We start from the raw sequence: 26,570 nt of genomic DNA on the forward strand, positions 1-26,570 counted from the left end.
CCTCAGCATTATGTCTTTGCTTTTATATTCTATTTTGCTTGAAATGAATGCCAACATTGCATTTGCCTTCTTTACCACAGACTCAGCCTGTAAATTAACCTTCTGGGAGTTTTGGTCCCAAGTCCCTCTGCACCTCTGATGTTTGAATCTTCTCCCCATTTAGTTAATAGTCTACACTATTATTCCTTTTATCAAAATGCTTTGTCATACATTTCCCAACACGGTTTTCTATCTGCCACACACACGAAATGCTGGTGGAACGCAGCAGGCCAGGCAGCATCTACAGGGAGAAGCACTGTCGATGTTTCGGGCCGAGACCCTTCATCAGGACGAAGTCAGTCCTTGATTAGTCCCTGATTGATAGTTTCTTGATTAGTCAGGGCATGAAAGGATATGGGGATAAGGCAGGAGATTAGGGCTGACAAGGAAATAGATGAGCTGGAATAAAATGGCAGGGTAGACTCGATGGGCCAAATAGCTTAATTCTGTTCCTATATCTAATGGTTCTATATCAGGAATAGGATCACGTTGAAAACTCAACAAAACCTTAAAATCTTCCTTCCTTTTTAAAAAAAATCCTGTCTACTGTCTTTATCACTTTAGAAGCCAATCTTCAATCGGCCGCTTATCTTTCCGGTTCCCAGAAAGCTGCCATTCGTCTTCCTCCATTCAACCAATACCTCCTCCCGTTCATTACTTCCTTCTTGCCTGAGAGAAAACTCCCAACTGTAGGCTCGGTTCTTTGCTCCAACACCAATCCTTCTGTCAGACAAGCAGTTTAAATACGTGCTTTCATTTACGATTTGTGCTCAGCTGCAAGTGCCCAGTTCAAGAGAAAAGGAAAACTAATAGCAGCAACTTCCTCAAACTTTCGCCAAATTAACAATTCCAGAATTGAAACACTGACAGCAGCGGCTGCATTGGTAAGAGGCGGGGCTTGATCACACATCCGATGACGTTGTGTGTGACACGTGGATTCCAAGATGGCGCAGAGGAGGGTAAGAGTAAAGGTGTCTTCCCCCCTCCCCCAGCTCGTTGGCAGGAGGGCAAGGCTGGCATCATCCGATGTGGGGGTGGGTTATGGGACTGTGCCCCGGGGGGCACTGGGGCTGCAAAGCGGCGGGGAGTCACGTTTCGGGTGGTGCTGTGCCGTTAGATGGCGACGGCCTAAAGATATCAGCTGTCTGTTGACTCTCACCAGGCGGCTGAGTGTTAAAGGAAGCAGCTCTTCAGGAGTTACTGTAGGCTAGGACAGAGCGGGTACGGGCTGGACTCGGCTGACCTGTTTAATCCCCTCACAGCAACTCGTGTGTGTCGGCCACCTACTAGCAGTCATTTCCTCGGTTTATGTTTTGATGGGCCACTTTAAATTTTAAGGATTTCAGTTCAAATCTACCCCCCCCCCCCCCGTGTTAATAGAGGTATTTGCTGGTGGCATTTCTGAAGTGTAATGTTTATTTACCAGCGGGATTTGAACTTTTTGAGAATTTTTATTAGTATTAACCAAGTTTGGAATGTTTGACATTTGGACAAGGGTCTTGAGAAGTTATTGTGCCTTTAAGTAAGCTCCCAAACATTATCTTGAAAATATTGGCCATAATACGAAAATGTATCTAGTTTCTGCATTCAAATAACACGATAACTGCGCAGATCTTGAGAATATTAGATCTTGTTTTGGAAAAAAAATGTAAGTTTGTAGGTGCTTTATTTAATGAATAAAACAGACTTCTTTGAAATGATTGTCTAATTTAGAAATTAGCATCTAATTGCTAAATGTGCAAATCTGTGTCAGAGCAACTGAATATATAATGTGTAAAAGTATTCTTGATATAATTTTGGTGTCTTGTTGACAAGCATGTCATCCATAAGTATTTTGTGTCAAAGTTATGAAAGGTGTTTTGCCTGTCTCTGTAGGTGTTCTTATTTTGATATCTACTTGTGTCAACCTTGGAAGCTGCTTACCAATTGGTATTTTATGAATTTTGAGTATTCATATAAAATCATCTTGTATTTAATTGATTGGAGTTCTTGCATTCTAAAATGAAACCTTGCCAGTCGTGATTTTTAAACAGTTTTGATTAACTTATGTTAAATGGTTAAGTATCATTTATTTTCTGATGACTAGATTATATGTGGAAGGCTATTATCTTCTGCCTAAGTGACCATTGGCATCCAGTGATTCCTTGGCATTAGAGTTTTCCATCCATTAGCAGTACACTCTGTAGTAGTTCTTGATTTCAATTCTGCATTACATGGATATTGTATTTTTAAGTATGCTTTTGAAATTAACTCTTGAGGATCTCTCTTGCTTTGTTTTCTCTTATTTGAATGTTTTTAAAAGTCAAAGCTTGATAACTTTCACCCATGTAGCAGGTCAGCTGATTCCAGCAATATGACATGTTTCCAGATTGCATTCAGCTTTTTAACTGTAAACATATTTGTTTTTAATTTTTTTAGAACTATAGTCCATATCTTCATTTGGGAGTTTTTACTTTTTAAGTACTAGATATGATGTAGGAATGCAAAATGACTTCACTACTAATTGTCACTTTGCTGTTTCTTTAGAGACGAGAGACAGGGTAACATGCATAGTTCAGAACAGCATGGGAATATTAACAATTAAATGTCTGGTTGCATATTCCATCAGTTGCATGTGGTACAGGTTAGAAGAGAATGACAGTACTAGGTAGGGTGAGGATTGAGACTTGTATTTAGATATTTCCCCCCACTGGCTTTAGAATTTTCAGAATAAAGGTTATAAATGTAAAAGAAATTGTATGTTCCAAGTAGATCTCATCATAGAATATTCAGATGTAATTGAGGATTTAATAATGTGTTCAATAACTACATTTTTAGAAAATGCGACAGCATGATAATAGCAGAGAAACAATAAAACTGTAGGTGAAATTAGAGTAAATGCTGTAGTTCATATTCCACATGGATGCCTAAGGACCAGCTCTTAATTTCTATCAACTCTTTAATAAGAACGGTAAATATTGCAAACTCTCTGAGCAGGTCAAATAGTTCCTGTGGAATCTGATGAAGGGTTTCAGATCTCTAATGTAAGTTGTTTCTTATTCCATGATTGCTGCTTGGTCGGCATTGTTTTATTTCAGAATGCCAACGTCTGCAGCTTTTGTTTATTTCATTCTCTATATTATTATTCACTTCCTCCTCATGGATACATCAAGATCTTAATTATGAACAAGTCCCATTTGGATGCAATTACTATCTTTTCTATAAATAAAAGCTTTTATTCTGCATTTGTTCAGGACTTGCACACAAGTTGAAATTACTCTGTTGACTTAATGAAACACATCCATAATTTTAAAGGCCTTTAGATTTTTTTTTCATGGAAACAAGGCACAAACAATTCAGTCTTTCCTTTATGACTTGGATCCTCTTAATTCTGCTAACATTTCTGTGTTTTCTCCATTGTTCCAATATTGATTTTGTTATGTGTGGACCAGAACTGCAGGAAGAATTTCCAACAATAATTGAACCTTGTTTCTTTATAAATATAATATAGCAAGGTGAAATTCGCTAGTATGTCAATTCCTATGGTTCAGCACGTTTTAAATCTGTAGTATAGCCCTATACTAATCTAACAAAGATCTGTTTAAGATCAAATATCTGTAGCTAATTAACCCACCAATGCAACTTTTACGATTTCATCTGGCAGCATTTCTGCAGAACCCAGAAAGTGTCCATACTTAAAAGGATAAGTTTTTCTATTTGAAAGATTATTTTTGGGGATGGAGAGCATTCACTTTCTGTAGTCAAGCACGATTCATGATTTATGTTCCAAGAGTTCTGTACCTCCTTGTTTTCAGGGAAAGTATTTTGTAGACTTCCAAATTTGTTTTGCTGCCTCTAATTACAGCTTTCTTGGTAGATTTTTTTTAAAGCTCATTTGGTTCTTCTTTCCTTGATTCTTACTCAGTTTAGACTTTAGCATTATTGAATTTAATCTACCATTTATCTTCCCTTTCCAAAAGTCTACTCACTGATGTTGGACTCCAGAACCAGTGGAAGTAGTTACCAACAACTCTGTTTGTCAACCCTGTCAAGTTTCCTTCTTTATAAAGAACAGTTGGTGGCCATTTGGCCTAACAGTAGTCAGTCAGTGTGGAAACAGGTCCTTCAGCTCAGCCTGCCTATGCCTTTTGTGTTGCCCAGTGAACTAGTCCCATTTGACCACAATTAGCACATAGCCCTCCTCTCTATGTGCTTATTTATTTATAGCTAAGAGGTCCTTCGGGCACACCAAGCTGGTGCCACCCAATTCCACCCCAGTAACTTACTAACCTATACTTCATTGGAGGAAACCAGAGCACCTGGAGAAAACACGCAAGGTCACGGAAGAACGTACAGAGTCTTTACAGACAGCAGTGGAAATGAACTTGGGTTGTTGGCATTATTTTAACCACTATGCTACCGTACCACCTCAACAGGGTTTTTAAATATTGCTAATGAACCTGCCTCAGCCACTATTTATGGCAGCTCATTCCAAATACCTTATGCCCTTTGTATGGAGAAGCTGCATCCAATATCCCCTTTTATCCCCTTCTGATCTTAAACCCATCCAATCTTGTTTTTAATAGCTTCTCCTTGAGGAAAAGACTGTGGACAATGAAAAAGCACAATCCCCTCATTACCTTGTACTGCAGGTCTCACCACAGTCTCCTACATTCTAGGGAATATAGTTTATATATTCTTCCATGTAATTCAGGCCCCCGAGTCTAGGCACCATTCTGGTTAATCTTTTCTCTCTAGTTTAATAATTGTACACAGTACTTTAAATGTTGCTTCAGGTGCTGAGACCTTTGTTGTTTTTAGTTTGTATTAACATATTGACTGTGACTGTACAAGACATGGTTAGTAAGTTTGTGTGTGATACTAAAATAGGTGGTGTAGATAGCATAGAAGGTTATGAAAAGTTACAGAAGGTGCTGGGGGGGGGGGGGTGGTGGCACTTGATCAGCTAAGTACATGAGCTGAGGATTGGCAAATTGCTTTCAGTCCAGAAAACTGAGATATTGCATTTTGGGAGATGGTAAGACATACAGTGAAGGTAGGTAGGGCCCATTGAGTGTTTGGACCAGAGGGATTTAGGAATGCAAGTGCATGGTTCACAGGTAGATGGTGAGGGGTGATAAATAGCAATTTTCCCTGCCAGGTTGTTGATTCCATTCTAGGTGCAACCCAGTCCTTTTGTATGGGCCCCACTCTCCCTGAAAGAGAGCCCAGTGATCTGTGTACCTGCAGCCTTCCTGTACCAGCTCCTTGGCCATATATTTAACTGTACTATCTTGCCTCATTAGCTGTGGCACAGAGAGTAATCCTGAAGTTACAATACTGGAGGTCCTGCTTTTTTAAAATTTACTACGTACAGTACTGTGCAAAAGTCTTAGGCACATGTAAAAAAAAATCCGTGAAGTGAAGATGTTTTCAAAAATAATGAAATAAAGTTTCTAAATATCAAACAATTACTGTAAAGAGCAGTAAACAGTACAAAACTAAATCAAATCAATATTTGGTGTGACCACTCTTTGCCTTTAAAACTGCATCAGTTGACTTGGGTACATTGTTGTGCAGTTTTATAAGAAAATTGGCTGGTAGGTTGTGCCAATCATCTTGGAGAGTTTGCCATGGTTCTGCAGAGTTTGGTTGTCTCACATGCCTCTGTCTTTTTAGGTAATCCCAGGCCACCTTGATGATGGGATCAGGGCTCTGTGGAGGCCATGCCGTCTGAAACCATATTAAAAAATCTAAGATTTCTGCACAGTACTCCTCTTTGTGAAACCACATCTATCTTTCTGCCTGTCATTTTTGCCAATTAAACTATAACTTACCAGTGCTCACCCTCTTGCACAATTTCCTGTGGATGCTCAGAGAAAGCCTTGACCTTGGCATTAGGGAGGTGGCATGCCATGCTAGAGTCTTGCTTACAACCACATAAAACTCAGCCTGTGCCCCTGACTAAAATTTCAGTATCTCTGTTGCTCACCTAGACTTTCCCCAATGTTGTTTTACATTTTGACAGGCATGGAGCCACTGGTCTGGGTCCTGCTGCTATTCTCCCCAGAGAGTCCATTTCCCCTTCCCCTCCCTCCAAATAGACCAGCAGTATTCAGACTGGCATGAGGGAGAGCCACAAGAGACTCCTGCAATACTTGCCTGCCTCTTCTGGTGGTCACCCGTCTATCTGACTGGAATTTGGTGTGCCCTTATCCCTGAAACTACTCTGCCGTTCTACCTCCTGTATGCCCAGTGAGTCCAAATGCAGCCCCAGCTGATGTGTGTTGATAACGGCTGCAGCTGGATACACTTCATGCAGATGTAGTGGTCAGACCAGACTGCTTCCCTACCATCATGTCTGAGGTGTGGCATACCCACTGATAGCTGCTAGTGAAACTAACGAACTGTCTAACTGCAAAGGACTTTTCCAATCTCCTACACTCCTCCCCCTTGCTGCTTGGGTGGTTGCAAGTATTTTCCTCACATAATTCGTTCCTTATCGAAGATCATACAGTTGGCCCTCCTTATCCGTGAGGGAGTGGTTCTGGGACTTCCCGCAGATACCAAAAACGTGGATACTCAAGTCCCTTATATAAAATGGCGTAGTATTTGCTTATAACCTACGCACATCCTCCCGTATACTTTAAATCATCTCTAGATTACTTATGATACCTAATACAATGTAAATGCTATGTAAGTAGTTATACTGTAATGTTTAGGGAATATTGACAAGAAGAAAAAACTACATGTTCCTCTTGCTCACAACACAAGCAGCGGACAAACGAGACGCGAGGCAAACAATGATCAAGCAACGAGTAAAACTTTTAATCATCTCTAGATTACAGAATTTATAACACCTAATACAATGGAAATGCTATCTAAATAGTTGTTACATTGTCTTGTTTAGGGAATATTGACAAGAAAAAAACTGTACATGTTCCTCTCGCTCACAACACAAACAGTGAATGAATGAGATGCCGATTCTCCCGTGATCTTTACGTTCTTGAGGCTGGAGTGCTTTACATAGCCAGCCATTCCTTACTAGCCTTAAACTCTTTTCTCTCGTTCTCATCAACCCCATCACAGTAGTGCTCATAGAGACTAAGAGCTTTTTCACGTATAGTTTGGCCATCAACAAGGATATGCTTCTGTGACATGTCCTCTAGCCACACACTTAATGCTTTCTCAGTCTTCGCAAGCACTTTATCACCAACCAGAGAGACCATTTTTGCGTTGTAGGGGCAGCACTAACACTTCCATGAAATGCAGCTTCTTTCGGCTTTATTGTGCGAATTCTCAATTCGTTCTTACCGACCTTGCAGCCCACTTCGGAAAGCGACATGCCACTTTTCAAAAGGTCTAATATTTCTACTTTCTCGGTGAGAGATAGCACTTTATGCTCCCTCTTAGCCTTTGAGGAGTTGCTTTGACCACGTAATTGCTTTTTAGGAGCCATTTTTTCACAGGAACAAAGTAGCAAACGAACGAGATGCGAGGCAAACAATGCTCGAGCAACAAGTGCTGGAAGAGTGCTTCCGGGTTTTCTCGATTCGTGGTTGGTTGAATTCATGTATGTAGAACTCACAGATAAGGATGGCCGACTGTACGTACTTGGGTTCAGCCAACATTTCTGGAGCAACCATGTTATCTCTTTTTTAATATGTCCAAGTCTTAACTACCTTCTTTGCTATTACTTTAAAAGCACTCACAGATGTGGAATGAAGAAAGATTCAAAATACTCATTTGGTACCGTATTAGTGTATTCAACATCCATGTGCAAGTTTCCGTTTTTGTCCTTGTTGACCATCACTTCTCAGTGTAGTGAAGTATCTGCCTGCAGAATGCTTTTGGACTTCAATTTGTGTCAGTTGCTAAAACTTTCTAATATACTCCCTTTGTCTGTTATTTTAATTTTGATTTCCGCAGTGATTCGACTTATAATCAATCTGGTTTGCATACGTATTTGTAACTCTGCATTGTCATTGTCATTATTGTCCTGTGCATCTCTGTTGCTATCCAGGGAGTTCTGGATTTGTTTGACTAACTTGATTTTCTTTTAATCTGATCACCCTTTGTTCTCCTCATTTTAGGGTCTCTTCAAATTTCAGGGAAAAAGTGTATTTTCTCTCTTGCTGCATGTGGTCTGTATTATTCCATTCCCTAATATCTCATGCACCTATCTAGAAGTCACTTTTCTATCTGCTTATAGCACCTCCCTGGCACCTGTCATTCTCTATGTATGTATAAAAAAGGCACAACTTACTTTATCCTCTCACTTTAAGTGCACATCCTCTAATATTAGACATTTCTACCCTGGGGAAAATGACTGTCTACCTTATCCTTGTCTCTCTTAATTTTATATACTTCTATTGGGCTATCTCTCAGCCTCCTATACTTAAGAGAAAAAAAGGTGGCTCAGGACACCCATCACATGCACCATTAATCTTCAAGCCATGCCACTCAGGGACTTGCGCTAATATTTTTGTGACAGCATGTAGTATTTTAACTACATATGCTGTATGTACTGTGCTTTACACCTTGGTCCCGGAGGAACAGTTTCATTTAGTTGTATACACGTGTGTAGTTGAATGACAGTTGAACTTGAGAAAGCAATCCAAGTTCATCCAACCTCTTCTTATAGCTAATACTCTCTCACCCAGGCAATATTGTAGCGGTGTGCTACACGCAGCGCTAAAATAACGACACGGAGTCGATAAACTGCAGTCAAAGTTAATTTTATTCGAACTCCACAGCCTTGTTTTAAAGCCTCCCTCATCCCCCCCCCCCCCGGGCGCGGATGTTCCAAGAGACACGTACTCGCAAACCCCGCAGGCTTTTCTCCCTTTGTTGCGGACCTGGCCTTTGTGCCTGCACACTGGCTAATTGTGAGCCGGTTCGAGTGTGCTAGGAAATGGGTCGCCACATAACCCCCCCCCCCCCCCCCCCCCCCCAGAACCGGCGATACAACCCCCAATGCCCACAGTCTGGGCCAGACCCTGTTTGGGAGGTCGGCCTCTGCGCTGCGGTGCTGGAAACTCGACCGGTTGCGCCAGGTCCACATGGGCCGGTTTCAGTCGGTCCACCGTGAAAACCTCCTCTCTCCCCCCAACGTCCAGCACGAACGTGGACCCGTTGTTCCTGAGCACCGTGAACGGCCCCTCGTAGGGCCGTTGCAGCAGCGGCCGATGCCCGCCCCGTCATACAAACACATACTTACAGTTCTGCAGGTCTTTGGGTGCGCAGGTCGGGTTCTGCCCATGCTGCGAAGTGGGTATGGGGGCCAGGTCACCGAGCCGCTCGCGTAGTTTGCCCAGGACCGCTGCGGGTTCTTCCTCTTGCCCCCTTGGGGCTGGTATGAATTCCCCGGGGATGACCAGGGGTGCGCCGTACACCAACTCGGCCGACGAGGCGTGCAGATCGTCTTTGGGCGCCATGCGGATGCCGAGTAGGACCCAGGGAAGCTCGTCCGCCCAGTTAGCTCCTCGCAGGTGGGCCATGAGAGCCAACTTTAGGTGATGGTGGAAACGCTCCACTAGTCCGTTCGACTGTGGGTGGTAGGCAGTGGTGTGGTGCAGCTGTGTCCCCAAAAGGCTGGCCATAGCTGACCACAGACTGGAGGTGAACTGGGCGCCTCTGTCAGAGGTAATGTGGGCCGGTACACCAAAGCGGGACACCCAGGTGGCGATCAGTGCCTGGGCGCAAGTTTTGGGGGTGGTGTCGGTGAGCAGGATCGCCTCTGGCCATCTTGTGAACCGGTCCAGGATAGTCAGGAGGCCGCGATACTGGCAGGGGTCCCACGATATCCACATGAATGTGGTTGAAACGCCGGTGGGTGGGGTGGAACTGCTGCGGTGGAGCTTTGGTGTGCCGCTGCACCTTGGCCGTCTGGCAGTGCATGCACGTTCTGGCCCATTCACGGACCTGCTTGCGGAGTCCGTGCCAAACGAACCTGCTGGAGACCATCCGGACGGTAGTGCGGATGGAGAGGTGCGCCAAGTTATGAATGGAGTCGAAAACACGTCGCCACCAAGGTGCCGGGACGACGGGACGGGGCTGGCCGGTGGCGACGTCACAGAGTAGGGTCCTCTCACCTGGGCCTACGGGGAGGTCCTGGAGCTGCAAACCGGAGAATGCAGTTCTGTAACTCGGGATCTCCTCATCTGTCTGCTGTGCCTCTGCCAGCACCTCAAAGTCTACCCCTTGGGAAAGGGCGTGAATGTTAGGGCGAGAGAGCGCATCCGCCACAACATTGTCCTTACCCGAGACGTGCCGAACGTCCGTCGTGTATTCAGAGATGTAGGACAGATGGCGCTGCTGGCAGGATGACCAGGGATCGGACACCTTCATGAACGTAAAGGTAAGCGGTTTGTGGTCCGTGAACGCGGTGAAGGGCCTACCTTCTAAGAAGTACCTGAAATGCCGGATTGCCAGGTATAGTGCCAACAGTTCCCGGTCGAAAGCACTGTATTTGAGCTCGGGTGGCCGCAGGTGTTTGCTGAAAAACGCCAGGGGTTGCCAGCGGCCCGTGATGAGCTGCTCCAGTACCCCACCGACTGCCGTGTTAGATGCGTCCACTGTGAGGGCGGTAGGGACGTCCATTCTGGGGTGCACTAGCATCGCGGCGTTTGCCAAGGCTTCCTTCATTTGAATGAAAGCGGCGGCGGACTCCTCGTCCCAGGTAATGTCCTTGCCCGGACCGGACAGCAGGGCGAACAGCATGATCCGGGCAGCTGAAGGGAGGAAGTGGTGGTAGAAATTGACCATACCTACGAATTCCTGAAGGCCTTTGATCGTGGTGGGTCGGGGGAAATGGCGGACCGCATCTACCTTAGCGGGCAGAGGGGTTGCCCCGTCTGCAGTAATCCTGTGGCCCAGGAAGTCAATAGTGTCGAGCCCGAACTGGCATTTGGCTGGGTTGATTGTTAGACCGTACTCACTCAGTCGGGCGTAGAGTTGACGGAGGTGGGACAGATGCTCCTGACGACTGCTGCTGGCTATGAGGATGTCGTCCAAATAGATGAATGCGAAGTCCAGGTCGCGTCCCACCGCGCCCATTAACCGCTGGAATGTCTGTGCGGCATTCTTCAGGCCGAACGGCATGCGGAGGAACTTGAAAAGGCCGAACAGGGTGATGAGAGCCGTTTTGGGGACGTCGTCCGGATGCATCGGGATTTGATGGTACCCTCGGACGAGGTCTACCTTGGAGAAGATCCGTGCGCCGTGCAGGTTTGCTGCAAAGTCCTGAATGTGCGGCACAGGGTAGCGGTCCGGTGTGGTAGCCTCGTTCAGCCTGCGGTAGTCGCCGCACGGTCTCCAGCCCCCTGTCGCTTTGGGCACCATGTGCAGGGGGGAGGCCCATGGGCTGTCGGACCGCCGGATGATCCCCAATTCCTCCATCCTCTTGAACTCCTCCTTCGCCAGTCGGAGCTTGTCCGGGGGAAGCCGCCGAGCATGGGCGTGGAGGGGTGGTCCCTGGGTCGGGATGTGGTGCTGTACACTGTGTCGGGGCATGGCTGCCGCGAACTGCAGTGCCAGAACCTATGGGAAATCCGCCAGGACCCTGGTGAATACGTTGTCGGACAGCGTGATGGAGCCGAGGTGAGGGGCTGGCAACTGGGCTGCACCCAGGGAGAACGTCTGAAAGGTCTTGGCGTGGACCAGCCTCTTCCTGGCCAGGTCGACCAGTAGGCTGTGAGACTGCAAAAAATCCGCACCCAGAAGCAGTTGGGCTACGGCGGCCAGTGTGAAGTCCCACGTGAACTGGCTGGAGCCGAACTGTAGCTGCACCTGATGGGTGCCATAGGTGCTTACTGTGCTGCCGTTCACGGCCCTCGGGGGGGACCCGGTGCCCTGTTGCGGATGTCATAACTCGTCGGAGGTAAGACGCTGATCTCGGCACCGGTGTCGACCAAAAAACAGCGTCCCGACCGCTGGTCCCACACAGGGGCGCCGCAGGGAACCGTACTCTCTCCGGTCCTGTTCACCCTGTACACATCAGACTTCCAATATAACTCAGAGTCCTGCCATGTGCAGAAGTTCGCTGATGACACGGCCATAGTGGGGTGTGTCAGGAATGGACAGGAGGAGGAGTATAGGAAACTGATACAGGACTTTGTGATATGGTGCAACTCAAACTACCTGCGTCTCAATATCACCAAGACCAAGGAGATGGTGGTGGACTTTAGGAGATCTAGGCCTCATATGGAGCCAGTGATCATTAATGGAGAATGTGTGGAGCAGGTTAAGACCTACAAGTATCTGGGAGTACAGTTAGACGAGAAGCTAGACTGGACTGCCAACACAGATGCCTTGTGCAGGAAGGCACAGAGTCGAATGTACTTCCTAAGAAGGTTGGCGTCATTCAATGTCTGTAGTGAGATGCTGAAGATGTTCTATAGGTCAGTTGTGGAGAGCGCCCTCTTCTTTGTGGTGGCGTGTTGGGGAGGAAGCATTAAGAAGAGGGACGCCTCACGTCTTAATAAGCTGGTAAGGAAGGCGGGCTCTGTCGTGGGCAAAGTACTGGAGAGTTTAACATCGGTAGCTGAGCGAAGGGCGCTGAGTAGGCTACGGTCAATTATGGATAACTCTGAACATCCTCTACATAGCACCATCCAGAGACAGAGAAACAGTTTCAGCGACAGGTTACTATCGATGCAATGCTCCTCAGACAGGATGAAGAGGTCAATACTCCCCAATGCCATTAGGCTTTACAATTCTACTGCCAGGACTTAAGAACTTTTTAAAGCTATTATTAATGCTTTTTGAGATAGTGATTTAGATGCATATCATATTTTTTTTACTAAGTTAAGTATTGTATGTAATTAGTTTTGCTACAACAAGTGTATGGGACATTGGAAAAAAGTTGAATTTCCCCATGGGGATGAATAAAGTATCTATCTATCTATCTATCTATCATACAGGAGGCTATCCTGAAGGCCAGCCGCCGTAGCCATCAGCGGTGGCTGGCCCTGGCGTTACCTGGGAACTGGCAGGGCGGGCGACAACGGCGGGCTTCTGCGCCTCACCGCTGGTGGTAGAAGCACCATTGTTTGTTGGTCTCCTTACCCCTGCCTCTGGGGTTAGCGGGCTCTGCGGCCAGGCCTGGTCTGGTTTGCTGCTGGGAGCGTGGCCTGGTGATCTGTGCGACGGACGCCCCACTTACCTTCTTGGCGTTCCACAGCAAGTCCGCCCGGGCTGCCACCTTCCGGGGGTCGCTGAAATCTGCGTTGGACAGCAGCAGGCGTATGTCCTCGGGCAGCTGCTCTAGGAATGCCTGCTCAAACATGAGGCAGGGTGTGTGTCCGTCGGCCAGAGACAGCATCTCATTCATTAAAGCTGATGGAGGCCTGTCTCCCAAGCCATCCAGGTGCAGTAAACGGGCAGCTCGCTCGCGGCGTGAGAGTCCAAAAGTCCTTAGGAGCAGGGCTTTGAATTCCGTGTACTTGCCGTCCGCCGGGGAAGACTGTACGAACTCCGCAACCTGAGCCGCTGTGTCCTGGTCGAGGGAGCTCACCACGTAGTAGTAACGGGTGTCCTCTGAGGTTATCTGCCGAACGTGGAATTGGGCTTCTGCTTGCTGGGACCATAGGTGAGGTCGTAGCGTCCAGAAGCTTGGCAGTTTCAACGAAACTGCATGAACAGATGCGGCGTCGGTCATCTCCGGTCCAAAAATCATTTGGACCGTCGGGGTCACCAATTGTAGCGGTGTGCTACACGCAGCGCTAAATTAATGACACGGAGTCGATAAACTGCAGTCAAAGTTAATTTTATTCGAACTCCACAGCCTTGCTTTAAAGCCTCCCTCATCCCGCCCTCCCCAGGCGCGGATGTTCCAAGAGACACGTACTCGCAAACCCTGCAGGCTTTTCTCCCTTTGTTGCGGACCTAGCCTTTGTGCCTGCACACTGGCTAATTGTGAGCCGGTTCGAGTGTGCTAGGAAATGGGTCGCCACAATATTCTGATTAACTTTTAATGTGCCTTCTTCAAAGCTTCTACATCTTTCTGTATTGTACACTGAAAGAATGTTTGACATTGAAACTGATATTTAAAAGGCCTTCATCCTATGGCTGTATTGGACAGCTAAATATCTTTTCTGTACAATGTTTAAGTATTTAATTGTGTAATTAGGTTTGCTGTCATTGGTATAGATTGTGTAATTTATGCTGATGTTTGCCTATTGACTTATATATTGCATCCTTCCACTTAAAAATCTAGACATAAGTTACCATATATGTAATGTATCTTTATCAGCACATCTTAAAATCATTTTTGTTTTTCAATTTAATTAATTGAATTATGCTGCAACTTTTTATTTTTGGTCCGTTTGTATTTCCACTTTGCTAAGAATTGAATGATCTGATCTGATGTTGTCTTTTGCAAGTCAAGCAAGACAATTTACACTGTTCATCAAACTATCCATTATTTTGTCCTCAAAAAAAAATCTATGAGCTACCTGTCAAAAATGTATTTGCTTGGATATGGATAGATAAAGTTGAATTGCTTTCTTTTCCATTCCAGATCAGGCTACTGTTCAATTTTTTTTCAACGTTACTGCTGTTTAGAAGGGAATATTTGGTGGAAACTTAGAAAGACTTAGGTTGTTTGGATAGCTTATTCTTTTGAAGAGCTGTCAGTTTTAGAATGTTGACCCCAGTGCACAGTACATTTTTTTTGTTTGAAGCAGTAACCAATTATACAAAACAGTGTGTAAATTAAGATGCAAGTTATAATTCAGTATTTTATTTCTTGATTTAAGTGCACTTAGACCCCTTTGTTTAGAATCAGAATAAGGTTTAATATCACCGGCATAGGTCATGAAATTTGTTAACGTACCAGTACTGTGCGTGTGTATGAATGATCTGGCTATCCATCCCATAGGATGATGATGGTTCCTTTCAGTCAGTCAGTGGGGTTTGATATGTGCGTCCTGCAGTGGCTGTACAGACCAATCATTGACAGGCCCTGCTTGCCACTTACTTGGCAGGTGAGGCCTGGAGGGGCAGCAGGGGCAGAAGCTCTGTTGTGGCGCTTCCCGTGCCTTTCCTCTGTTGCCTCTATGAGCTTGTTCTCAGCAGCGTCCAAACCTTTTCTGATGGCATCCCTCTACTGTGAGCGATCTTGAGCTAGATCCTGCCACGTTGATGGAGCAATGTCAGCTTTCTTGAGGATCCTGTGCAGAACATTCTTGTACCATAGTCGCTGGCCTCCTTGTTTTTGGGTACCACTGGACAGTTGGCTGTACAAGATGTCCTTGGGCAGTCTTCCGTCAGGCATTCTGACAACATGTCCTGCCCTGTGCAGTTGGGCTGACATCACCAAGCTTGAAACTGCTGGCATTCCGGCTCGAGAGAGGGCCTCGGTATTGGAGACCTTGTCACGCCAAGTTCTTTGTCAGAGAACGTAGGTGACGCTGCTGCAGTTGGTCAAGCTGGCGTAAGTGACTCTGATATGGGCACCGTGTTTCACTTCCGTATAGCAAGACTGATATTACAGTGGCCCTGTATATCTTGCACTTGGTGGCCAACCTGATGTTCTGTGACCAAACTCGATCTTTCAGCTGACCAAAGGCAAAGCAGGCTTTTCTGGTTCTTGACTCAATCTCTACATCCAGAGAAGCTGAGGATGTTATTATGCTGCCCAGGTAGCAAAACCTGTTGACAGCATTGAGACGAGTGTCATCAATGAGGACAGTTGGTTCTTCGTAGCTTGAGCCAGGAACCGGTTGGTACAAAACTTCCATCTTTTTCAGGCTGATTGTCCGTCCAAAGCTTTTGGCTGCAGTGGCACAAAGCGACTGGTGATCTCTTGTAAGTCTTCGAGAGAGTGGACAACCAGTGCATAGTTATCACTGTGGCTCACTGTAAACTGTAGCTCATGCGCCACAACGTCCCTGACTTTTGTTTTTGCAAGGTTGAGGAGTCCGCCATCAGCCCTCGTTTGTAGGAAGACCCCTGACTTCAGGTCTGATGTGGCATCCTGAAGAACAGCAGCGAAGAATAGTCCAAACAGAGTAGGAATCAAAACACAACCCTGTTTTACGCCGTTGCTGATGGGAATTGAGTCTGACAACTCACCACACATGTTGATGCGGCCTTCCATATCTTCGAGAAACTGACGGATGATGTTGGTTAGGCGTGGGGGCAACCAAATTTTGGTAGGAGTTTCCGCAGGGCATCTCTATCAACAGTGTCAAACGCTTTGGTTAGATCAACAAATGTGACATAGAGACTTCTCTGCTGCTCAACACATTTCTCTTGGAGCTGCCTCAGTGAGAGGATCATGTCCACTGTACTACGGCCAGTTCAAAAACCACACTGGCTTTCTGGAAGGATATTGTCACTGATGTTGGACACCAAGCATCTAAGAATGATCTTCTTGAGGCATTTTCCCACAGCTGATAGAAGAGAGATGCCACGGTAATTGTTGCAGTCTCTCTTGTCTCCCTTGTTCTTGTAGATGGTCATGATTGATGCATCTTTGAAGTCTTGTGGTAGTTCTGCAGTGTGTGTGTGTGTGTGTATGTATATATTAAATAGTTAAATTAAAAATAATGCAAAAACATAAATAATAAAATTGAGGTAGTGTTCATGGGTTCAATGTTAATTTGGTAATCTCTTGGCAGAGAGGAAGAACTTGTTCCTGATTCACTGAGTACATGCCTTCAGGCTTCTGCACCTCCTTCCTGATGGTACTAATGGGAAGAGGGCATGTCCTGGGTGTTGGGGTCCTTAAAGATGGAAACTGCCTTTATGAGACACTGCTCGTTGAAGATGCTTGAATACCCAATCTGCACAAATTAAGAAACGAAACAGAGACATTATGAAATTGGATCGAAATCTATGAAAATACTGGCATGGAAACTGAGAAAAAAGATAGCAGAAAATACAATTCATAGAATTAGGGACCTAAGAATGAAAACGATAAAAAATAAGCTAAGTGAAATTCAAGAAACTTTTGAAGTGTTTTACAAAACTCTATATTCCAAAGTTCCAGGGGGAAGCATAACCCAAATTGACACCTTCTTGAATTCTCTAGAGTTACCCACTTTAAGCGAAGAACAAAATAGAATGATGACTGCTGACATAACTGAAGTTGAATTAAATGCTGCAATTAGTAGGCTTAAATTAAGCAAGTCACCAGGATCAGATGGGTATACGGCAGAGTGGTACAAAGAATTTAAAAATGAGTTAATTCCTGTTTTACTCCCCACACTGAACTGGGCTCTAAAAAAGGCACAAATGCCACCCAGTTGGAAGGAAGCTATAATCTCAGCTATTCCGAAAGAAGGCTAGGATAAAATGGAATGCAGATCATTTAGACCAATATCCGTTCTTAATGTAGATTATAGGTTATTTACCTCCATCATGGCCAAACGATTAGAGGAGTTTCTACCCATACTGATACGTAACGATCAGACAGGTTTTATACGACAACGCCAGACACGAGACAATATACGAAGGACACTTCACATTATGGATCATATACAAAAAAAAATTGAAGCAGTAGTGATAAGCGTGGACGCTGAAAAAGCATTTGATTCAGTTAATTGGAATTTTCTTTACAGAATTTTACATAGATTTGGTTTCCAAGACACAATTATTAAAACTATACAGACACTATATGACAATCCTACTGCTAGGATTAAAATCAATGGATATTTATCAAATAGTCTTACCCTAGAAAGGGGCACGAGACGGGGTTGTGCATGGTCACCACTACTCTTCGCGTTATATCTGGAACCATTAGCTCAATACATCAGACAAAATGAAGATATCGGGAATTACTATTAAAGGGACAGAGCATAAATTGGCTTGTTATGCGGATGATATTTTGATCTATCTAGGGCAACCAACATACTCTTTACCTAAATTGATGCAGTCCTTTGAACAATATGGTCAATTATCAGGATACAAGATCAACATAGATAAAACCCAATTACTTCCATATTACTATAGCCCACCAAGAGAAATTGAAAGTCGATACCCCTGGGCATGGCAAACAGAGTCTTTCAAATATTTGGGCATCATTATGCCAAAAGATTTGGCAAAATTATCAGAATGTAATTATCAGCCTTTATATAAAAAAAAGGAAGATGTGGCAAGATGGAACCTGATTCCTTTTTTCAGTCTCAGTTCAAGGATTGAGTCTATTAAAATGAATATACTGCCCAGACTGTTATATCTCTTTCAGACCCTACCAATAGAGATTAATCAAAATCAATTCAATGAATGGAACAAGATGCTATCAAGGTTTATTTGGCAGGGTAAAAGGCCTAGAGTTCATCTCAAAACTTTGCAATTAGCAAAGGAAAAGGGGGGATGGGGCCTACCTTCTCTAAGAGATTATTATTTTGCAGCACAGTTGAGAGCTGTGATATGTTGGTGCAACCCATCATATGACGCTCAATGGAAAAACATTGAGGAGCGGGTACTTCCCATCCCCATACAAGCAATTTTGGCTGATAACAACCTGCAAAGGTACATAAGTACTATTGATAACTCATGGGTGAAATTGACTCTTAAAATATGGCGAACTACTATAAAAGAATATAATCTAGAGGGAGATATTGCAATTCTTAAATGGTGTGCATATGACTCGAATTTTACACCAAATAAATTGGATGCTAGATTTAAGGACTGGACAGCTAGTCGACTGTACTTCCTTAGAAGGTTGGCGTCATTCAATGTCTGTAGTGAGATGCTGAAGATGTTCTATAGGTCAGTTGTGGAGAGCGCCCTCTTCTTTGTGGTGGCGTGTTGGGGAGGAAGCATTAAGAAGAGGGACGCCTCACGTCTTAATAAGCTGGTAAGGAAGGCGGGCTCTGTCGTGGGCAAAGTACTGGAGAGTTTAACATCGGTAGCTGAGCGAAGGGTGCTGAGTAGGCTACGGTCAATTATGGAAAACTCTGAACATCCTCTACATAGCACCATCCAGAGACAGAGAAACAGTTTCAGCGACAGGTTACTATCGATGCAATGCTCCTCAGACAGGATGAAGAGGTCAATACTCCCCAATGCCATTAGGCTTTACAATTCAACCGCCAGGACTTAAGAACTTTTTAAAAGCTATTATTAATGCTTTTTGAGATAGTGATTTAGATGCATATCATATTTTTTTTACTGAGTTAAGTATTGTATGTAATTAGTTTTGCTACAACAAGTGTATGGGACATTGGAAAAAAAAGTTGAATTTCCCCATGGGGATGAATAAAGTATCTATCTATCTATCTATCTATCTAAAGGAATAACAGTTCTTTGCAACATAATGAAAGAAGGAACACTGTTCAGTTTTGAAATGCTTAAAGAGAAACACTTATTAGAAAAACAAGATTTTTATTGGTAATTACAGATCCGACAATATGTTAATAAGACGCTTAAAAATGTAACCAAGGCAAATACATGCTTGATAGAGCTCTTTAGAAAAGCATATAGTTCAGATAATGGTAGTAGAATCATTTCAAGCATGTATAAGGGGTTGTCAAATCTTAAAACACATTCGACTTCATACATTAAGACAAAATGGGAGAAGGAAGGAGGGATAATTATATCTGAGGAAGAATGGACAACAATATGGAGATATCAATGGAAGTGTACCAATTCACAGAAATGGAGGGAGTTTGGATGGAAAAACTTGATAAGATATTTTATTACACCCTCTCAGAAATCCCATTATGATAGTAACCTCCCTGTTTGCTGGAGAAATTGTGGAAATCAAAATGCAAATCATTATCATATTTTTTGGGACTGCCCTGTTATCAAAAACTATTGGAGGGGGATACACAATGCCCTACAAGACATCTTTAAATGTGAAATACCCTTGGAGAGTAAGACCATATATTTTGGATATATACTTCAAGAATGGTTGAAAAGAGATAAATATTTAATGAATATACTGTTGGTAGCTGGTAAAAAGACTCTTACTAGGAAATGGTTATCACAGGAGAGCCCAACTTTAAATACATGGATGGAAATTACAATGGACATTTACAAAATGGAGAAGATAACAGCATCTGTTAATCATAAGCTGGAACAATTTGATTCATACTGGGAAAAATGGTTTAACTACCGTACATAATGCCTCATAGGCCTGATTTTATTCTCACAAATCAATGAATCTGTTGTTTAAAAAAAGGTCACTCCCTACTTGTACATAGTTCTTCCTTTTGCTTGTTTTTCCTTTCCACTCTTTTCTATAAGTGTATACTCCAGATAAATATATGGAGATTTGTGATATATATAATTATATGATATATATGTACAATGTCTGAAATACATCTTATGGAAATGTTTGTTTGATGATGAACTTAAATTTAAAAAAACTACAAAAAAAAAACAAATTAGGAAATGAAGGAAGTAGTGCCTTTATTATTTAGAATCTGGTTATCTCTTTGCACTCTACTGCTACAAAACAATTTTCACAGCAAATTTATTGTTTTGCAGCAGCAGTAGTGTAAAGAGATGATCTATAAATTACAAAAACAAATAAATAATGCAAAGTAAAGGAATAATGAGGAAGTGTTCATGGACCATTCAGAAATCTGACGGGCGAGGGGGGAAGAAAATGAAGTGGCACTCAGTTCAATAAGTGGACAGCATAGAAGGATATTGTGAATAGTAAACAGTAGTAAATTATTTTAGGACTTTATTATGGCAGGAATTATCCTTTCAGTTTAATATTACCAAACAGGTTTCATTTCATTGGAATTGGTTTTGGCTGCACAAATGTCAATCACATCTCAAAGGAGAGAATAATATTTTACCCCAGTTGCATTAGGTAGTTTTGAATTGAAGGGAGCATATTGTAATAAACTGTCAATGTAATCTCTTGTTTATATTTGTGTTTGTCTTTGCTACATTTTCTGTGCATCAACATTACCTTGCTGTTATGCTATTTCTGTAAATTAAATTGATTTATTATTGTCACGTATACCAAGGTAAGATTAAAAACTTTTTTGCATACAGATAAATTCATTACAGTGGTGCATTGTGATAGTACAAAATAAAACAGTAAGCGTGCAGAATGGAGTTTCTGTACAGGTAAGGTGTAGGGCAAGTAGACAGAAAGGTGCAAGGTCGCAATGAGGTAGATTAAGATCAAAAGTCCATTTTATTGTCCTAGAGTAGCATTCAGTAGTCTCTTAACAGCAGGATAAAAGCTGTCCTTGAGCCTGCTGGTAAATGCTTTTCAGGCCTTTGTATCTTCTTCCTGAATGGAAGGGATGAAAAGCATGTACAGTCTGGTTGGGATCTTTCGTGTTGGGTAGTTTCTGTGATACACTGAGCTGTGTGCACAACTCTGCAGTTTCTTGCACTGATATAGGTTAATGCGGTGTTCATTAGTGTGCTCAGTGGAAATGGTGTTAAAACTGTAGAACAGTGTTTACATATGATCCTAAGTAGAGACTTGAAATGTTTGATGCTTCTCTGGATACCGTTACAACAACAGGCCAGGAATACCCATGAATTGGAATTTTACAGTAGTTTCAAAGGAGACTAAAGAATATTCTTGCACTGTTTCCTCTTGTGGACATTTCTTACTAAGCCGGTACTTGGAATTGAGTGTAATTGTAAAATTATAACACAAAGTCATTTGGAGAATTTTGACTGGGAGTTATTAGCACTACTTTGCAGTACATGATTTGTACCACTAGAGTCTCTCCGAGAGCTTTGAGAAGTAGATTCTTTCTCTTAAGTGCTTTGAAACTGATGCTGCATTGGCAAGTTCTTTATTAGAGTTGTTCCACATATTTATTTTGAGTGGCTAAAAATATTTATTAATACTGTGATTGGGGAATAGAGTTTATTCTTTATTGTAGCAGAATTAACTGCAGATCATCATTGATTTCCAAGTGTGCCAAAATTTTATTATAGTTCTCATGCTTGTATAGCATGGAAACAAGCTCTTTGCCAAACTCGTCCATGCTGACCAAGGTGCCTACCTAAGCTAGCCCCGTTTGCTTGTGTTTGACCCATATCCCTCGAAACCTTCAGCCAAGAAAAACCACAAATGCTGGAGGAACTCAGTAGGTCAAGCAGCTCAGTGAAGGCAAAGGGCCAGTCAATGTTTTGAATCAAGATCCGCAGAAGAGATGGCCAATATAGAGTTGAGAGGCAGGTATGAGGCAGTGCCTTACCTGGCAGATGGTACCAGGTGAGGAAGGAGATGGAGCTGGGAAGGGTTGAGATGGGAGAGAGTGGAAGGTGAGTGATGGGTAGAAACAGGTTTTGAAAGTGAATGAGTGGGGAGAGGAGGAAAGAGCAGGTGGGGAGAGAAAAAGTTGTGGTTGTAGGTAGAGACAGGCTGAAGGTAATGTGGAAACGAGATTGTTTGTATAGAATTTGAAAAATAAAGGAATGTAGATCAAAATAAGGGAGGAATCTGTTGTGTGGGTGGGTGAGAAATAAAACTGACTGTGGTGGGTTGGAGGGGAAACAGATGAAAAGTGCACTGGGAGTTCAGGTTGCCTGAAGTTACAAAATTCAGTGTTTGTACTTTTTTGGGTTGTAGTCTATCCGGGTTAAATATGAGGTGCATTTCTTTTAGTTTGTGTTTGGCCTCACTCTGGCATCCTTTTAAAGCTTGTCTAACTGTGTGCCTGCCCTATTGTCCCTTTGCGTTTCTATCTGCAGGATTAGGGATGGAAATGGAAGGAGAGATAGCTTACTGGATGGACTATTAAGAAAAGAGACAGTCGGAGAAGTACAGCACAGTATCTGTACTGACCACGAAGTACCTCACTATACAAACCCCACCATTCTCCACTTCCACGTGAAACAGTTCTCCTGCTGCTAATTGTTTTCGCATTTTGCAGAAACTAATTTACCTACCAACCAGCATATCTTTGGCATTTGGAAAGAACATGCAAATTCTATATGGAGAACCTCAAATTCAGGATCAAATCTGGGATTCTGGAGCTGTGAGGGAGCTGTGCTGACTGTTGTCCAATTGTACCACCTTGCATTTGGACCCCAACTCATGCAGCAGTTTCTGTATTACAGGATGCTTATCACAATTATAATTCATTTTGGTTTTCTTTATCAAACATTTTCATATTTTTATTTAATTGTCTAGAAATGTTAACTTTTAATTTTGGTAAGGATATGTAGATATTCTGTAACCAGTTTTAATCCTTTTTTATTCAGGCAATATCAATCTGGCCATTGATGCTTCTCCTAGACCTGCATACTTCATCTTCTTTTTATGTGCCAGGTGTAGCACCAATTGACTTTCATCATAATCATCCTGTGGAAATTAAGGTAAATATATATGGTATAATTTATCATTCACTCTTATGATGTTGATATTATTAGTAAGGCCAACATTTATGGTCCATATTAAGTTATCTGGAGATGAGAAACTGCCTTTACAAAAGCAGTGTGGCTGTATGATTTAATGACTGTTGGAATTTAAAAATATTGAGGATTTCTCTTGATCTGAGGTGTTCAATACAACATACAACATCTTTATTAATGTGGCTTCTTGATAGCCTTGTATTTCTTCAGACAGGAGCCTTTGCAGAAAATGTCATTTGCTCCTCTGATATGCATTTCCCTCTAGCTGAATTGCGATCTTGTGCAACTTTTTAATTTGATTATCCTGTTTATTGTTTTGTTTGAAGAACATTATCTGTAACCTTAAAATCGAAAAATTAATTTGAAGAATCTTTATAAAAATGGAATAGAATATTAGAATTCCAAGAACTAGAAAACAAACTAACTAAGCAAGTGCTATCACATCAGTTCACATCAATAGGCCTGGCACTGTTAGAGGCACTTAAAAAAATTCAGTACTCTGCGAATAGTTTTTAAAAAATCTGAGTGTGTGAAAACCAGTAATTGAGCTAATGCATTGCACGTCAATACATGCAACAATGGGGGGGGGGGGGGGGTCAATGAAAGGACCACACAAAAGTAGGTTAGTGAAGACAGACAGACAGACAGGCATACTTTATTGATCCTGAGGGAAATTGGGTTTCGTTACAGTCGCACCAACCAAGAATAGTGTAGAAATATAGCAATATAAAACCATAAATAATTAAATAATAATAGGTAAATTATGCCAAGTGGAAATAAGTCCAGGACCAGCCTATTAGCTCAGGGTGTCTGGCACTCCAAGGGAGGAGTTGTAAAGTTTGATGACCACAGGCAGGAATGACTTCCTATGACACTCAGTGTTACATCTCAGTGGAATGAGTCTCTGGCTGAATGTACTCCTATGCCTAACCAGTACATTATGGAGTGGATGGGAGACATTGTCCAAGATGGCATGCAACTTGGACAGCATTCTCTTTTCAGACGCCACCGTCAGAGAGTCCAGTTCCACCCCCACAACATCACTGGCCTTACGAATGAGTTTGTTGACTCTGTTGGTGTCTGCCACCCTCAGCCTGCTGACCCAGCACACAACAGCAAATATGATAGCACTGGCCACCACAGACTTGTAGAACATCCTCAGCATCGTCTGGCAGATGTTAAAGGACATCTTGGACATAAAGGAAGTAGCAAAAGTTGCCAAGAAAATGGGGGAGAAAAGATTTAAATGATGTTTAATCATGGAGCATCAAGGTTGTGATGGTTAATTCCAAAAACTGATGAGCCATTGAGATTATCATTATGTGGACCAAATATCTGTACATATACTTGGTATAACAGTTCATCTGATCTTTTTGTTCTGTGTTGTCTTATTAATCATCGATGCATGGTAGTTTCACCAGAGTACGTGATCTTGCATTATCTTGCTTGTTGTAATAGAAAAATCTTGAGCTTTTAATATGTAAATTTCAGGCTGTGAAATTGACTAGCTCACGGACACAGCTCCCATATGAATACTATTCCCTCCCTTTCTGTCGGCCTGAAAAAATTGAATACAAGGCAGAAAATCTTGGTAAGTTTAATTGATCTGCGGATGCTATAATACTAACTTAGTATTTTGAACTCTTCCAGAGAAGTTATAGTTTTACCATTGTAGCATTAGTTATCTGGCCATGTGTTCTTTCTATGCCCTGTTCTTTCAGTGTTGGATTTCTCAGATGAGGGTTGGAAATTATTTTAATAACAAATATTAAAGGTAACGGCCACTCATTATTGTTCATGTTAATTCAGTTCTTAAAAATCTGCTTGTAAGCTTGATTTTGATCATCTTTCTTTCTTTCTTTGATCATCAGTGACCTCTGAATCAGCAAAAAAAACTATTAATTTTTGTTCTAGTATGTTTCAACTGTTGTCATGGTGAAGAATATAGAATTTAAACACCACTTAATGTTTTTTCATTAATAGAAGTATACTACCATAGCAATGCTGAAATTGTTTTATTGTTCTATTCACTTTGCGATTATTAGTAATATTAAACATACAAAAAATAACAAAGTGGAATCTCAAAAAGAAATAACTTCTTGCATTTCTCATTAAACAGGTGAGGTGTTAAGGGGTGATCGGATTGTGAATACACCATATGACCTGCATATGAACATTGAAAAGAAATGTGAAGTGCTCTGTGACAAGCCAAACAAACCTGTCAAGTTTAGAATAGCCGAAAGTAAACTGGTCGTAGAAAGGATACGGGAAGAATATTATGTCCATCTGTACGTCGAAATATTCTTTTCTTATTGCACATCGGTCTTGTGCATTCTATATGTTGATAATTTTTTTAAGCCATTTTATTGCTGCTGCATTCATAAGTGAACCTTGTTACATGCTGTTATGTTCCAAATGGCAGGCAATTATTCCACAATGCAGCTTTGGAGCTGACAGATTTCATTTAGGCCAGTTTATGCATGTTTATATTGTTGGTAGGAGGGAAATGCTGAAACTGTGATGCCTGCATTCCTTCCCTGATTAAGATTCGATAACCAGCACAAACTGAAATTGAACTTGGAAGTCTTCAGCAAATTGAAATTGAACTAGATATCTTCAGGCCTATATAGCTGTATAAATTGCTGCTTTAGTAGATAATACCTTTCTAAGTTTTTCTATTTAAATTGTCTATATGCTGGAGCTGATGTGACAATGTGTTTGTGCATTACAACCATAAGATATAGGATCAGCAATTTGGCCATCAAATATGCTCTAATAAAAGCAGAATTAAAAGACTTCAACAGCAAGAGGCCCGTTATTTTCCCAATTCATAAATTGTACTCTGCCTCCACAGTCTTAAGTCATGGGATGTACTTGTTTCATTGAACTTCTGATTCTTGTTAAAATATGGCAAGGTGACAAGTGTGAACAGAATCAGAGTCTGATAATAGGTATTGGATAGTAATTTAGCTTGTCTTACCCTTCATGCAGGTGGTTCTAATTAAGCAGACTCGTATTCACAGCCAAAACAGTGCTGGGAAACATGACAACCTATTTTGCACAGCAGGCTCGCACAGGCCAAAATGATTTTAACTGTAAAATGTGTTTATTATGGAATGAATTTTGAGCTTAGCTGATGGAACTTTTATAATGGAACTTACATTTTAATAGAATAATTATGGATGATTTGTGTCTAATTTTGGGTTTTCAAGTACAAATTAAAATCATTGGTAATTACTAAGAAAATGCTTAAAATG

The 26,570-nt window shown here is 42.4% G+C and overlaps 1 protein-coding gene across 1 annotated transcript in view; it reads left to right on the plus strand.

Annotated features, from left to right (window-relative positions):
* Positions 1–765: 765 nt before the first annotated feature.
* Positions 766–26,570, plus strand: part of tm9sf4 (transmembrane 9 superfamily protein member 4) — a 63,351-nt gene continuing 37,546 nt past the window's right edge. Inside the window, exons 1-4 of the mRNA XM_073061866.1 lie at positions 766–998; positions 23,164–23,277; positions 24,805–24,904; positions 25,433–25,601. Of these exons, the coding sequence (XP_072917967.1) occupies positions 984–998; positions 23,164–23,277; positions 24,805–24,904; positions 25,433–25,601 (398 nt within the window). The 5' untranslated portion in view covers positions 766–983. The remainder of the gene's footprint in view (positions 999–23,163; positions 23,278–24,804; positions 24,905–25,432; positions 25,602–26,570) is intronic.

The sequence above is a fragment of the Hemitrygon akajei genome, chromosome 11 (assembly GCF_048418815.1).
Source record: "Hemitrygon akajei chromosome 11, sHemAka1.3, whole genome shotgun sequence".
Lineage (NCBI taxonomy): Eukaryota > Metazoa > Chordata > Chondrichthyes > Myliobatiformes > Dasyatidae > Hemitrygon > Hemitrygon akajei.